The sequence below is a fragment of the Melopsittacus undulatus genome, chromosome 5 (genome assembly GCF_012275295.1).
Source record: "Melopsittacus undulatus isolate bMelUnd1 chromosome 5, bMelUnd1.mat.Z, whole genome shotgun sequence".
Taxonomy (NCBI): Eukaryota; Metazoa; Chordata; class Aves; order Psittaciformes; family Psittaculidae; genus Melopsittacus; species Melopsittacus undulatus.
In genome coordinates, this window is record NC_047531.1 from 29,929,100 (window position 1) to 29,942,377 (window position 13,278).

At 41.2% G+C, this 13,278-nt stretch overlaps 2 protein-coding genes across 2 annotated transcripts in view; one reads left to right on the plus strand and one right to left on the minus strand.

Moving 5' to 3' along the window:
* FAM185A (family with sequence similarity 185 member A) overlaps nucleotides 1-9,064 on the minus strand; it is a 38,868-nt gene extending 29,804 nt beyond the window's left edge. Inside the window, exons 1-3 of the mRNA XM_034062735.1 lie at nucleotides 8,569-9,064; nucleotides 4,815-4,924; nucleotides 560-652 (exon numbers count right to left, since the gene is read on the minus strand). Coding sequence (XP_033918626.1) covers nucleotides 560-652; nucleotides 4,815-4,924; nucleotides 8,569-8,962 — 597 coding nt within the window. The 5' untranslated portion in view covers nucleotides 8,963-9,064. The remainder of the gene's footprint in view (nucleotides 1-559; nucleotides 653-4,814; nucleotides 4,925-8,568) is intronic.
* A 202-nt stretch (nucleotides 9,065-9,266) lies between these two features.
* CCDC146 (coiled-coil domain containing 146) overlaps nucleotides 9,267-13,278 on the plus strand; it is a 70,852-nt gene continuing 66,840 nt past the window's right edge. Inside the window, exon 1 of the mRNA XM_034063357.1 lies at nucleotides 9,267-9,319. Coding sequence (XP_033919248.1) covers nucleotides 9,268-9,319 — 52 coding nt within the window. The 5' untranslated portion in view covers nucleotide 9,267. The remainder of the gene's footprint in view (nucleotides 9,320-13,278) is intronic.

Below are 13,278 nucleotides of genomic sequence, written 5' to 3' on the forward strand. Positions count from 1 at the left end.
AGTATGAGGTTTGTCTCATACTGCCATCTGCTGAAAAAGACCAGCTACTTCTCTACAGAACTTTTCCTGTTCATTCTTCTCACTGCACCTCATAATAAGATTACACATGATTTTATTTTCTCAGCTACAAAGAAATATACAAAACCTTCTACTCTCCCATTCTTACAATCATATAATGCTGGAAGTGTACAGCATAGACAAATATTGAGCCACTAAAATAAATTAATGGGCTTACTGCAGAATCCAGATGTCTAGATATCAGCCACATAAAATGTTTAAGAGTGTTGTGAGGGTCTACAGAATTAAAGCTAATGAGCTGTATCAGCTAGCAATGCCTCTGTGCTGATGGAATGATCACATGCTTCTTACTGCTCTTTCTGTGCAGCCTATTCCAAATTAAGCATAAAATAAGATAGTACAATTAGACAACTGTCAATTAACAGTGAAATGACAATCACACAGTGAGGGTCATTACATATCTTTCAGCACATTCTTCAAAATTTAGTCATTATGCAGACAACCTCAATAAGCCAAAGAGAAAGTTTTACATCTTACTTACACCCTTCTCTGTTGCATGAATATCTGTATTTCCATAAAGTGTTCCAAGACCAATTACTTTGCCACCGTTTGTCCGTATATCTATTTTATGGCTCTGGAAAAAAAGTTCAAAAATCCTATGGTTAGGATAATCGTAACAAGCCTCTATCTTGGTTATCAAGCTATACCACAATAACCACCTTGGATTACAAACTGAATTTTACTGTGAAGCTTTTTCCTCAAGTTATTGCCAAATGTGTTTGATTATTTCCAATGTAGTCAAACTGAAAACCAACCACCTTTCTTTATAACCAGAAACACAAGGGAAAGAAGGATGCTGAGGAACCTTTAACTCTCAATGCAAGTGGTTTTTCTGGGGGGTTGGTTTGGGTTTTTATAACTAGAAAAACATCCATTCAGTATATAAAGCAGCAGGCAAGGAAAGGGAAAACTCTGTGTTTCATTTATGCTCCATCCAGAAACCAAGGTATGTACATACCCAGTGCTGAAGCACAGGAGGAACAAGCTGGCAGTGAGAACTGAACTTAAAAACTGAAGCCTTCCATTGACCTGAAACTTACAGTTTCACAGATACAGGATAATGGTATATAAACATACCATAAAACTACTTATGCTTGGAGTAATATGTAAAGCCATAAACCTCTGTATGTGCATACCAGTGCAAACTCTAGGCCTGCAAGCAGAACCAGATCCTGGTGTTTCATTCCAGATACTAATTCGAACTAGGTATTTTGCATACATCTGCATTACAATCTCAACGTTTTCACAATCCAGACAGGTCTTCAGAGTAAAATGCAATGCCCTAACTAGACTTCAGCACTGCTTCAGACCTTTTAAAGGTTGCAACTAACTCCGCTGTGCAGTTAAGTTTCTGTACAAATAATAGATGATTCTCTCCATATAGAGTAAAAAAGGATGAAGTTAAACTAGATGCCTCAGCACAGTTCTTTAGAGGCAGTTTCATCTGGCACATTATCATAACAGTTGAACAAATCCTCCAAGCACATAACACCATGAAAATATAGGAATTCATAAGATAAGAAGAATTAATGTAGAGCAGTGACTTACCAGTATAGCCACTGAATGTTAAGCAAAATAAAACCATGACATACAAACTTATTTCTTCAATTTTTCTTTCCTTTTTTTTTAAAAAGGATTTTTTTTTCCATGTAGTTTTTGAGACAAAGAAGCTTTGAAAAGATACAGATGTCTTAACTTCCCTCCCCCCTGAATTATTAGACTATCCATATCTCATTAAAAAAAAACAAACAAACAAAAACAAACAAAGCCACACAAAAATAAACCCCAAAACAAAACCATAAACCTCACAAGCTTTCAGAGGTAGGCATCAAGACACCTGACAGCAGGATTTCCTGAGAGGAAGCAAGTTATAATGGTCAAGTAGCTTTTTCATCAAAAGTGAATATTCCACTCACTGAAAGCAAGGAACACTAAATTGTCAGAGGGCTTCTCCTAGCAACATGAAAAGGTCTGAGTAAGGAAGAGTTTTTAAAAGGCTGCAAAGGAAGTCAATGATGTTAAAAGAAAAACAGAATTTTTCAGTTCAAGGAAAGGAAGGATGGTGGTATAGGACTTTAACAAATCATGCTCAGACATGGTGTCTGGTGAGGAAGCATTGCAGGTCTTTCACTGATTGTGTGGAAGACACCTGGAATTCCTGTCATCACTGGTACAGTCAGGAAGCTGGAAGTAATCACTGAACACAGAAGCAAAATGCAAGGATCTCCTTGGTCCCAATGTCATTGCTAAGCTGATGGACTAATAAAAAGCAGGATTAAAAACTAAGAAGAAGCAGCACTGCTTTCTCAAAAAAGGATTTGGGAATAACTAATACTCTAAAGAAGACTTAGAAGTTCTAGCTCAATTTTGGAATCAATTGACCTGCAGACTTGGAAAGGATAGGGTAAATAGGACTTTAGCCAATTACAAAACAAGCACCACCAAGAACATCTCAATAGAACAACCCTCAACAAATCTTACTGGCTAGATAATGCCTATCACACCAAAAGTATCAGTCAAAATCCATCAAAAAACTCATACAGAATACTTATCTTTTCTGTTCTACTGATAGTATGCATGATTAAGGAAAGTGGATGACAATTTTTTAGGTCTTTCGTAAGGACGCCATACCCCAAAATCAAGTTTTTAATTACAAGTTACACAAACAACTTTGTCTGTAGCAAGGTAAAAGAATCAGCAGTTGTGAAGCTGTTTGCTGGTGCTCTTTAAATAAAAAAATCTGGTCATGTGGGGACTATTCAAGTCACTGATCAATGACGTTTTGCTCTCCACAACAGTCTCCTGTTTTGCTACTCAGCGAAGTTTGTGGACAGCAGGACAGCAAAGCAACATTAAGCAGCTCTTTAACGCATCCAGGGGAGGGCAGTATCACTTCAGTTTGCTCAGTAAGCACATTCCCCAAGGCAAAACGAGCTTTTGCGCTGCATTATGGAATCTAGTCAGTAAGATTTTCAGCAGCTTTGGAAAAAAAACCCCACCAAACCAAGGGTTAATAATTCTGCTTCTCTGATAATACAGAGTATAATTCTTGAACCTCTATTAGAAGAAATGAGTTACAGTTGCTTTACTAGAACTATAGTACTTAATAACATTGGACTAAAGGCTGGTTGTATGGCTGAGAGATACTGCAACACTCCCAACCTAAAAGAATAGTCAGGGTAACTATTGGGGCTAAAAAAAGCCAAAGCCTTATAATCCACCAAAGCTTTGTTTTGCTCTCTGGGACCAGGCCATTCCTGTCGTCTGAGGCTGTAGGGAACAAATAAGCCTTCTGTGGTCACCACCAAAGTGGACACATTGAGGTGCATGCAGAGGGGAAGGATCATCTTTTACACTTGTAGTTTTCCTGACATTTTTCTGAACTGAGGAAGGCTCGAAATTGACAGCGGTAAAAAAGCAACACCAAGCTCCTCTAGTGGAGTACTACAGAGGAGTTGATCTCAAAAGCCCCAAACTGGTGACTTTGCAGGCTTCTTTAAAGTTTATTGTTTCATTGCTACTTGAAGTCTCAAGGAAAATAGAACTTCATTTTTAAAACGTAACACTTTTCACACCTCATACTGTTTATGAGAAAAGATGCCCACAAAATCAGTTATCTTTCCTCAAAATCCTCTTTTTCCATGACATCACAAAAAAAAAGAAATCTTGACAATTGTGATGGCATGCTGTTACTATTACTGACCAAAACTACCTCGTTTTCCCATATTATGTAGTTTCTCATGTACTGCTATTTGCTATTATTATATAACAAAGCCATTTTTAACCAGCTTTAGACAGCAGTAACAAATATAGTACTATTAACTTTTTGTTAGATTTCAGTTACCTTTTTAAGAGTAAAATGGTCAGTTATACAGAATCTGAAAGATCCAAGTTATCTGTAGTTCACTGAAGATAGAGTAAATGTAGCTTTCTCATATATTAAATCTCCCTTTAAATTCAGTTTCCCATATGCATGCTATAAAATCATCTCTTACACCATGGTAAAGAAAATATTCAAAGATTTTTCATAGCTCAAAAATAAATTAAACTTAGTAATTATACTATTTGAAAAGCTTTTTTTCCCTTTTTTCAGTTTATACCCACTCCTGCAAATAAAATCCTAATTATTAAAGTAAATTTGATTCCAAACATCACCTAAGTCAGATACTACTTTGATTATTCCTACAAAAGCCTACAGCAGCAAAGCTTAAGTCTTAAAGATTGAAAAAACAAGGTTATGACCATGATATGTACAGTATTTATCAGATATATTCCAGTCAGGTATTTTGGACAGAATGTGTAACTTCTGATTGAAAATTAACCTAGAGCTTGTTAATTGCACTTGTATATCAGAATTATTGAAAAAAAAAAAACAAACCAAACACGCACAAAAAAATGAATCACATACTGCAAAGTATGTAACTAGACAATAAATCCCAGTCTGTGTTCTTTTTTTGTTGAGGGGCAGGGGGACAAAGATTAGGCTTACTGCTGGCACTGTTTCTGCTGGCTTTGGCTATCACCAATGGTACCTGGACTTCTGACTGCACATCATTTTGTGTTAGTAACTTTGTGTTGTAATTGTATGCAATAAATAAAGGCGAGGTGCTATACACATAGTAACACTGAGAAATATCAGAGTACTTATCTCCAGAATTGGTATTTGAGTTTCTGTACTATATTCCACCCACGATCCCTTTTAAAGCACTGGTGGAGTGCGGGAGGGTTCTTTGTACCTTTATTGACTGCAGGACACTAGTCCCCTTCTCCGTTTCTATTTTGCAGTTATCACATTCTAGTTTCTGAATCTTCACGCAGCCAGTCCCTGATGTTTTGATATCCAAATCTAGAATTAAAAGAGTTTTATTAGCAACAGAATAAGAATAATCAGGTCTATTTAACATAGTACTTGATCATTTTATATAGTAACTATAAATAGTAGGGAAAAAAGCAGCTCCTTTGTTACCAAAGAACCTTCTTGTGAGGCTTGGCCACACAGTTTCAATTGCATGACTAGTCATGATCAACAATCAACACTGAAAATTTTATAAGCCTGTGTATAGCCATCTACCTTGAAGAGAAAACATTAACAGGCAGCACAGTGTAACCTCTGGCAAGGAATCACCAGGGTGTGGTCCTTCAGTGTAGTTTTCCTTATTAACCTGCTCCCAAACTCCACCTCATAGCTACCCCAGTCACCAATCTTATTAGCAACTCTACAGAGACATTTGGGTATCCTGACATGGGCCTTGGGGTGGAAAGGTTGGCAAGTTGTTTGAGGCCACACAGCGTAGTAAGATTGAACAGCACAAGTACATAGGTCTGGTTTTAGACCTACGCTGCTTCAAATAGCAAGCAGTCTAGCACAAAACCAGGTGTAGAAGGGTTTGCATGCGTCATTCTTCCCTAGGCTTCTAGAAGGCCTGACTTATCCCTGGCATGAAGAAGCATGTTTGCCTCTAGTCTGAATCAGCTCACCTTATTACTGTTCATAGGCACTCACAAAAACAACTCACTAGGTCCTGTAGATAACTCTTACCAAGTGAATAATTTATGGCCTCATAGTGCTTCACACAAGAGAAGCAAAAGCATTTTTTCTGCCACTCAGGATCACCCCTAAGTTTAAAGAACAAGGCAGAAGTTTAAGAATGTGTAGTCTGGGGATTCTGGCTATATTAGTAATCATTTATAGTAATGACCACCGTAACAATTGGCACAGAGTGAAGGCAGGAGAGGTACAAGCGGTTTTGCTCTTCTAAGTATAAAAGGCAGAAAGAAGAAAAGTGGTTGCTGAAAGACATGCAACTGAAGGACTGTAAGCCTGTTACTCTCTAAAGAGAAGGAGATTACCTGGCAAAGAAACCTTCATTTAAGCACTGTGAGTCCTTCTTTCACCTGCCACATCTGCCAATGTGACCAGAAGTATGAGAAGAATCAGAGTATGTATAACAAGCTCTGCCCCAACGAGATTCCCCAAGGCAGACCCATGACACACTGGAGGCTGAAGACCAATACTGTCACGCAGCTGCTCAGGACAGATCCTGGAACCTTGACAGCAGCAGTTTGCAGACCATGAAGATGAGAGACTGAAAGCTCCAATTAGCAACAAAGGGAAGTTTTGCCACCTGACAAGCCAGGAATATCTAAGAGGCAGAGCTAAAACACGTTCATTTTCGCTGCTAAAGTGAAGCCTTATTACCACAGTAAGCTAAGAGGTTAAATTTAAAGAAGGACGCAGACTGTGTTCGAAGGTAACAATTCCCTAAGAGGGCTAGAAGAGGTGGACTGGATAAGCAGGTTTTCTGGAAAGTTGTTTTATTTGCAGATATTATTTTCTTAGCCTCTTCATGGAAGACTTCCAAGAGAGATGTTGTGACTGAGATGTTAATGAAACAATACGTTTCTTATATTTAAGTAAACTAAGATACTGAAACTAAGGTAAGCTGAAAACAGTTGACAGCCAAGAAAAAACTCAGATGAAATATCACTTATATTTGTCCTGTTCTTACTCTTCCCTGAGCATCTGTTTATGACAGCTGGAGACAGGACATTGGGCTAGCTGGAGGCATGGTGCTGTAAGTTGAGTTAGCTGAATTCTTTTAACTGTATGTCTGAGTAGCTTTGCTTAGCATGAGTAAAGTTGCAGGAGCCTTAGGCCACAAGCCTCACACAACTGAACTTCTCTTGAACTGTTGCTTGGTTTGGTGAAGAGAGGCCCTGATGCCAGTACAAAGTAGAAGATGAGAAAGCCACTATCAGCAGAAGATGCAACACCATTCAGATAAGAAACAGCTAGAGACCAGTCTCGAGAAAGACTCCAGTAAGGAACAAGAAGACCCCAGATCAAAGATCACCACTGGACTAAGAAGTGCGTGTAGGGCACATGAGGAGCATATAAATGAGGGGTGCATAGACTGTACACTGGGTGCAAAGGCCCAGGCATTTCTTTGCTCTGGGTCCCTCCCTGCCCGCAGGTATCAGCTGGGGCTGTTTCTATTCCTGTACCACTCAGACAAATTACAGTACTGGACCTAAAGCCAAAGACCCTGCTGGGGATACCCAGGGTGAAAAAATATCTTTAACAATGGTACAGATTAGTACAGCCATTCTAACACAGACAAAGTAAAGCACACTGAGAACAGGGAGGGGGAGAGCACCTCCCTCCCCTCCCCTGATTTTATTTACAGAATGTTTCTCACTATATTAGTTGCTAGGGAACAAAAGAGATCTTAAGCCCTGGTAAACATATATATAAATATATCTATGTAAATATATATATATAAATATATATATGCCTGTGTGTATGTATATATACACCCCTTCAGTTATCAAGAGGGTTAAAAAAACCCTGTCAAAACAACAAACAAGAAGTAAACTATAGTGAATGCATAAGACTATAAATTGAAAGAGAATGCTGGTCCTTCTAAATGAAAAAAAGGTAGGTAGGTGGGTGGGTGGGTGGGGGTGTGTGTGTGTGAACAAAACCAAACCAAAAGGTTACACAGTATAATTCAAGATATAGGGGAGGGGAAAGCAAGTGAACATAAAAGATGCAGAATGTCTTAAATGTAAGGCTTTGAAAAAGTGGTAACCAAGAGAACACCATACTCCAGAAAAGTAATGGATAACATTGATGAAACATGAATAGAATGAGATTGGTCACTATTTCTCATATCAACTGCAGCAGAGCAAATGAAACAAAAGCAGCAGTCATGGACAACCACACAAAGCAAACCAAAGGCTGTCTTATTTCTAGCATCATCTGTTTGTTTCCACATCAATGACTAAACACAAGTACCTGTGGGTCAAGTGTTTCCTAAAGCTCTGCTCAGAAGGGCATTGTCCTAGCAAGCTTGCCCTTTTGCTTCCCTAAAGTTAAGTGCCACTGTCAGTCCGGCACAGATGTTTATTGGTTTCAGGCACTACAGCTGCTCTCCCAAATTTTTCATTGGTCCCACACCAGAAACCCTACACAGATTTTTACCCTGTGCACAAAAACATAATGCAAGACTTTTACTAGACAAGGTACCCCTTCCTGTCAATTCACCTGTATTGCTGCCTTCCAAGCTTTTTTGATCCCTGAGCACTCAGCCTAACAACCACTACCAGAGCTGGTAGATCCAACAACCCTGCTGAGCAGAGCCCCTGAATGGCAGATGTCAGAGCAAAAATAAAAGTGTGTTTTGTAACTAGCACTTCATGGCATAAGTTTCAGCTTTAACAACTGCTGACAAAAACGTCAACAACAGATTATATATCTAAACACCTAAGAAGCCAGGAAACACAGGAAAAAAGGGATGCTTTGAACCTCCTTACTTGGAGGGGGGCACGATGCCATTTCGGAATATCGCTGCCAAGAGCGCTTCCAGCCTCCACCGGAGGGAGGGACGGAGGGATCCCTTCTGCCCCCAGGCTCTGTGGGCCACCACGCCCGCAGGAGAGGCCCTGCAGCCAGGCGCGCAGCCGCTTCTCCAGCCCTGCTTCACCCACCGAACTTCACGGGTGTCCTCACGTCCACGGCGGCCTTGCTGTCCAGGCCGTCCGCCACGATCGCCACCTGCTCCAGCGCCTCGTCGTACTCCACCCGGACGCTGTCCTGCTCCCGGCCGCGGGGCGGGGGGCTGCCCCCGGCACCGCTGACAGCCACCAGCACGCGGTCCGCGTCCGGGTAGCACTGCGGGTCCAGCGGGCGGACGCTCACCTGGCAGGGCAGCCGCACTCGCAGCCGACCCCGCGGACTCACCGACAGCGCCCACTCCTGCAGGGGTTTGCGGCCGCCGGCCTTGGCGGAGCTGCTGCAACCGCAGCGGGGGACAGGAGGCCCACAGCGCCTGCCCGCCGCCCGCAGCGCCAGGGGTGCCCAGTGAGGGGGCAGCGCCCTCATCTCGCCCGACGGGGCCGGGGCACCGAGGCAGAGCCCCCTGATGCGCTCAGGAAGCAACTCCTCACAGGGGAGAGGCGTTACCCCACCGCATCTGATCACGTGACAACCCCACCCTGTCGCGCAGAGGATCCTCGGAGTCGTAGTTCGCCGGCGCGCGGAGCGACCTCATCCGCCTATCAGCGAAGGCGGAGCGTTCCCTCAGTCAGCTTCTATTGGGCAGTGGGACGGGATGCTAGAGCCAATCAAACGCGAGGGAGAGGGCCAAAGGCGGTAGAGATAGGCTGACGTAGGCGAGCGCTGTCGCCATGGAAACGGAGGACGCTGCGGGTTGCGGTGGGGCCGGCAGCAGCCGCACAGGTAGGGACCTGCGGAGGTGTCAGTACTGGGGCTGCGCGGCCTGGAGGGGCTTGCCGCGGCCGGGCCCGGGGAAGGCAAAACAGCAGTACCAATGTAGAACTGGGAAGTGAGGCCAGCGGCCCCGCCTCAGGCTGATTTGAGGAGACTCGAGAAGGCAGGGGCCCACCTTTCCCGGGGTGCTGGAAGTCTTTCACCCCCGCGGGCCCGAGGTGGTGCTCTGTCTGTGTGAGAAGACGAGGTACCTCAGGGCGTGCGGGCCGTGACCCCATCGGTCTGGTCCTGGTGTTAGTTTCCAATGGAGAAACCGTGCTGGTTGGATTTCAGCCGCTCAGCTACCTGAGAAGGAGCAGCCTCAGGATTTAACAGCTGCAGAAAGAAGGCAGGGGAAAGAGAGGAATGGGAAGGGGGAAATGGCATGACTTTGAGTGACGGCCTGGTCTTTGTTATGCTGAAGGCTAGAGTCGGACACCATGTGTTGAAATGCCCTCGGTCAGAGGTTGAAGCAGCGGTTTGGCAGATGTGCTGGAAAACCATTTTTTTTTCTGAAGTGGTACTGCAGAGCTTCAAACTTGCTCTCTGTCAGGATGGCTTGGTTAACATGTTATTTACTGTGACTGCTTTTCAGCAGCCTAGCAGCTCTAAAGTCAGCCAAACACATATTTTCCTGAGTTCTGTATAAATATATAATGAGACAATTTTCTTACAGGGTTGACAAATGAATACGAAACTACTGAATTCAGTTTAAAAAAAAACTTTTATGGACTTTATAGCCCCCAATATTGTCATATAATAATTAATAAAAGATGAGAGGGGAATGTGTGCATAATGATGTGAAGTCAGGGGCTGCATTCTTGTCATGGATGTAGTTTACTACCAAAAATGAGTGTAACATGCACAGAAGGGTGCATTGTCTCAGCTAAATTGCAACACAAGAAATAATGAAGTCTGGGGCTGTTACTTTATTGATTTGCTCCCTGTTGCACTCCATGTGTTGTTTTTCTTCTTTTCCAAAAATAACCATGGAAGCCATGCAATATGGCAATTGCTCATCAACCGCTTTTCATCGCATTAGCCTTGTTTCCATTTTTAGCACTGTCTGGCATTGATTATTCATGAATCTGCAATGAGGTCTGAGTGTCCAAGAGGCAAGAAGATGGCTCTGGCTTTTTGGTCTGCCTGTAATTTTCACTGTGGAAAGTATAATTAAGATTCACTAGAGCTCTTCAAGTCAAACTTTTTCATTGGTTTACATATGCAATCTCAACAAGCATTAGGTCAAACACAAAGTTTTGTTTGTGTTTGATTGCCACATGATTGTTTAGTATAGAAAGACGAATTCTAGAAAGACAGAAATACCTCAGGAGATGAAGGGATAGAAGTTCATTTTTTTTCCCCGGCGTCTTTAGAAATAGTCGATTTGGGAGAAAAAAATACAAAATTCTCACTCTTGAGAATGAATATCAAATTTAAATGTTCAATAATTTGTTAGGAAAACAGCTCCAGGTCTGTAAGGGTGGTGCAATGTGCTATAATTCCGCTAGATGACAGCCACTTCCTTAACCAACTGTTGAAAGGAATCCCGTTTTTGGTTAAGTGGGGCTGACCACTGCCAGCCTTTTCTTCCTCACATCAGTGATGCTGTTTCTTATCATCCTCTCCTACCTTGCCTTAAATGTTAGTGCTGTTTTCCCACTGCCCCCTTTTCCTCCAACATCTTGGTATTTGAAGCTCCTGGTGTAGGCAGAGGTTTATCAGATTGGGCTCTGTACTATGCTATGTACCATTTTTAATATTGTCGAGTTTTGCATAATTAGGAACTTTGATCAAGAAATCACTCAAAGATGCTTAAGCCTTAGCTAGTATTTATTATACAGGTTTGTGTTGTTTGGTTGTTTGTTTTTTTTTTTCCATTACATACAGTCTAAGCATACTTATATGTCTAAAAATACTGAAGTAAACAGATTGAAAGTAACTGCTAGGAAGATATTCTTCTTTCTCCATACATACGAAGCCTCATGTTTTTAATATTTGGCTTATGACAACTATATTTTGTCTGTAATATTGATTCAGTTTCGTCTTCGTGCTCTAGACAGAATTCCAGCTGATCACAGATAAGCTGGTTTGGCATGTAGCATAGTGCAATAATAAATGAGATTTATTTTCATCTTTAATATCCTGACTTATCACTTGCAGGAGAAGAAAGCTATATCAAATTTATAATTGAAGATTTCAAGATGCCTCTGTGATTCCTTATTAGCCATTTTGCCAGATGTTTACTTACAGCGTTGCTGTATAACAAAGAATAATCTGTATTTTATGTAAAAGATAGAAAAAAACTAGACCTTATAAAGTGTTACAAAATCATTTTAAAGCCAAAGCTTTACTAGAGACATTTTAAGGCTAAAGTAAGTAAGAGAGAGATTTCAAGGGAAGAGGAATTAAATAAAAAGGACATGCAGGAAAGGCTGTAAGAGGCATAATTTTTTCTAACCTTTGCATTTGGAATCAGTCATAGAATAAGATCAGTGCTTCAGGTACCCACAGGGTACAAACTTATACTGCCTGAGCAGGATTAAGTTCATCCATTTGCTGTAATTGTAATGAAGAAATAATGTGACATCATTGCTCAGGAAAATAGGGCCACCCTGCAGGAGTGTTCTTGCTGGTGTTAGAATCATGGTGAGCCTCCTAACCTGCAGATGCAAGACCACCTCTTTTCAAATTAACATCTAGCATTTGGGCAAGGTTCATCACACCCAGTGTATCTATGTTGTTCCCTATCATAAGCTTTAAGAATTTTGTAGCCAGGCTGTTTTTTCCAAGTTTATTAAAGATTGTCACATGATTCTATTACAAAATATTTGTATTATTTTAGTTTATTTGTACTTTGTCATTTGTATTTTTTCAGGGATGTATTTCTGAGCTGTTTCCTTGAGCCTTTTTAGTTTTCAAGACTTGTCCAGATTTCAGTGAGTAGGCAGAGTGAGTTTTGTTTATTTTCCCCTCAGTGTTTCAGTGTGTATGTAGTGATGGTAACCATTTCTTCTCAGGAATGGCAGAGGGAGGCAGTCTCCAAAGCACACAATGGTTTGGAATTTGGGGATTTTTTTTGTTTGTCAAAAAATTTTCTGAGGAAATGAAGTTCCTCATAGAAACCACATGAAAAGGGAAGTGGCAAACCTTAACATTCAAATTCTCCCTATCTTAGCCATATCTAATTAGAACTCCAGCAGATAAATCTCTGTGTGGCTCAGGGTGATTCCATCCCACATAACAGAGACTTGGAAAAAAAGAGGAAACAATGGAACTTATAACAGAAATTGTTAAGCAGTTAAGGTATGTGGTGTGCTTTCAACTCCCATAAATAGCTGTCTGTGAGGCTGTACAGTCTAATCAAACAATCCATTCTGAATTACATACATATTTTAAGCCCTATTGTACATGATATAATTTTGATTTTAATGATAATTTAATGTGGGCAAAGCTTTGTCTTTTAAAGACATATCTCTTCACGCTGAAGAACGGGCACTGCCCAGTTAAAACAGAATGTCTGCTGCTTACAAGACCGTAAGCTTTAACTTTAGGAACTAAAATTTAGGGGATGAAAAGAGCCTCACTATGCAATTGAATAAATCGATGGTACTCCTATGTTCTTCTCCTTGAAGAGAATCAGTAGAACTGTAAATGTTTTGGAGGTGGATGATAATGACAATGGAAGGCAGAGAAGGGCTTTCATGCCAGTGACAGAAGGTAGATTGGCTTCTTCAGCCTAAAAAAGCATTAGCAAATGAAGATACAAAGTTAGAAAGGAAAACAGTGGCATAGAAAGGTTGTGATTATTCAGTGACCTATCTAGTGAAAGAGCTAGGTGGCATTAAGGAGACAGATTCAAAGCAAACTGAAAGCACTGGTTACTCATGTCGCACAGATGTATGATGCAATCTCCATTCCCCAGGATT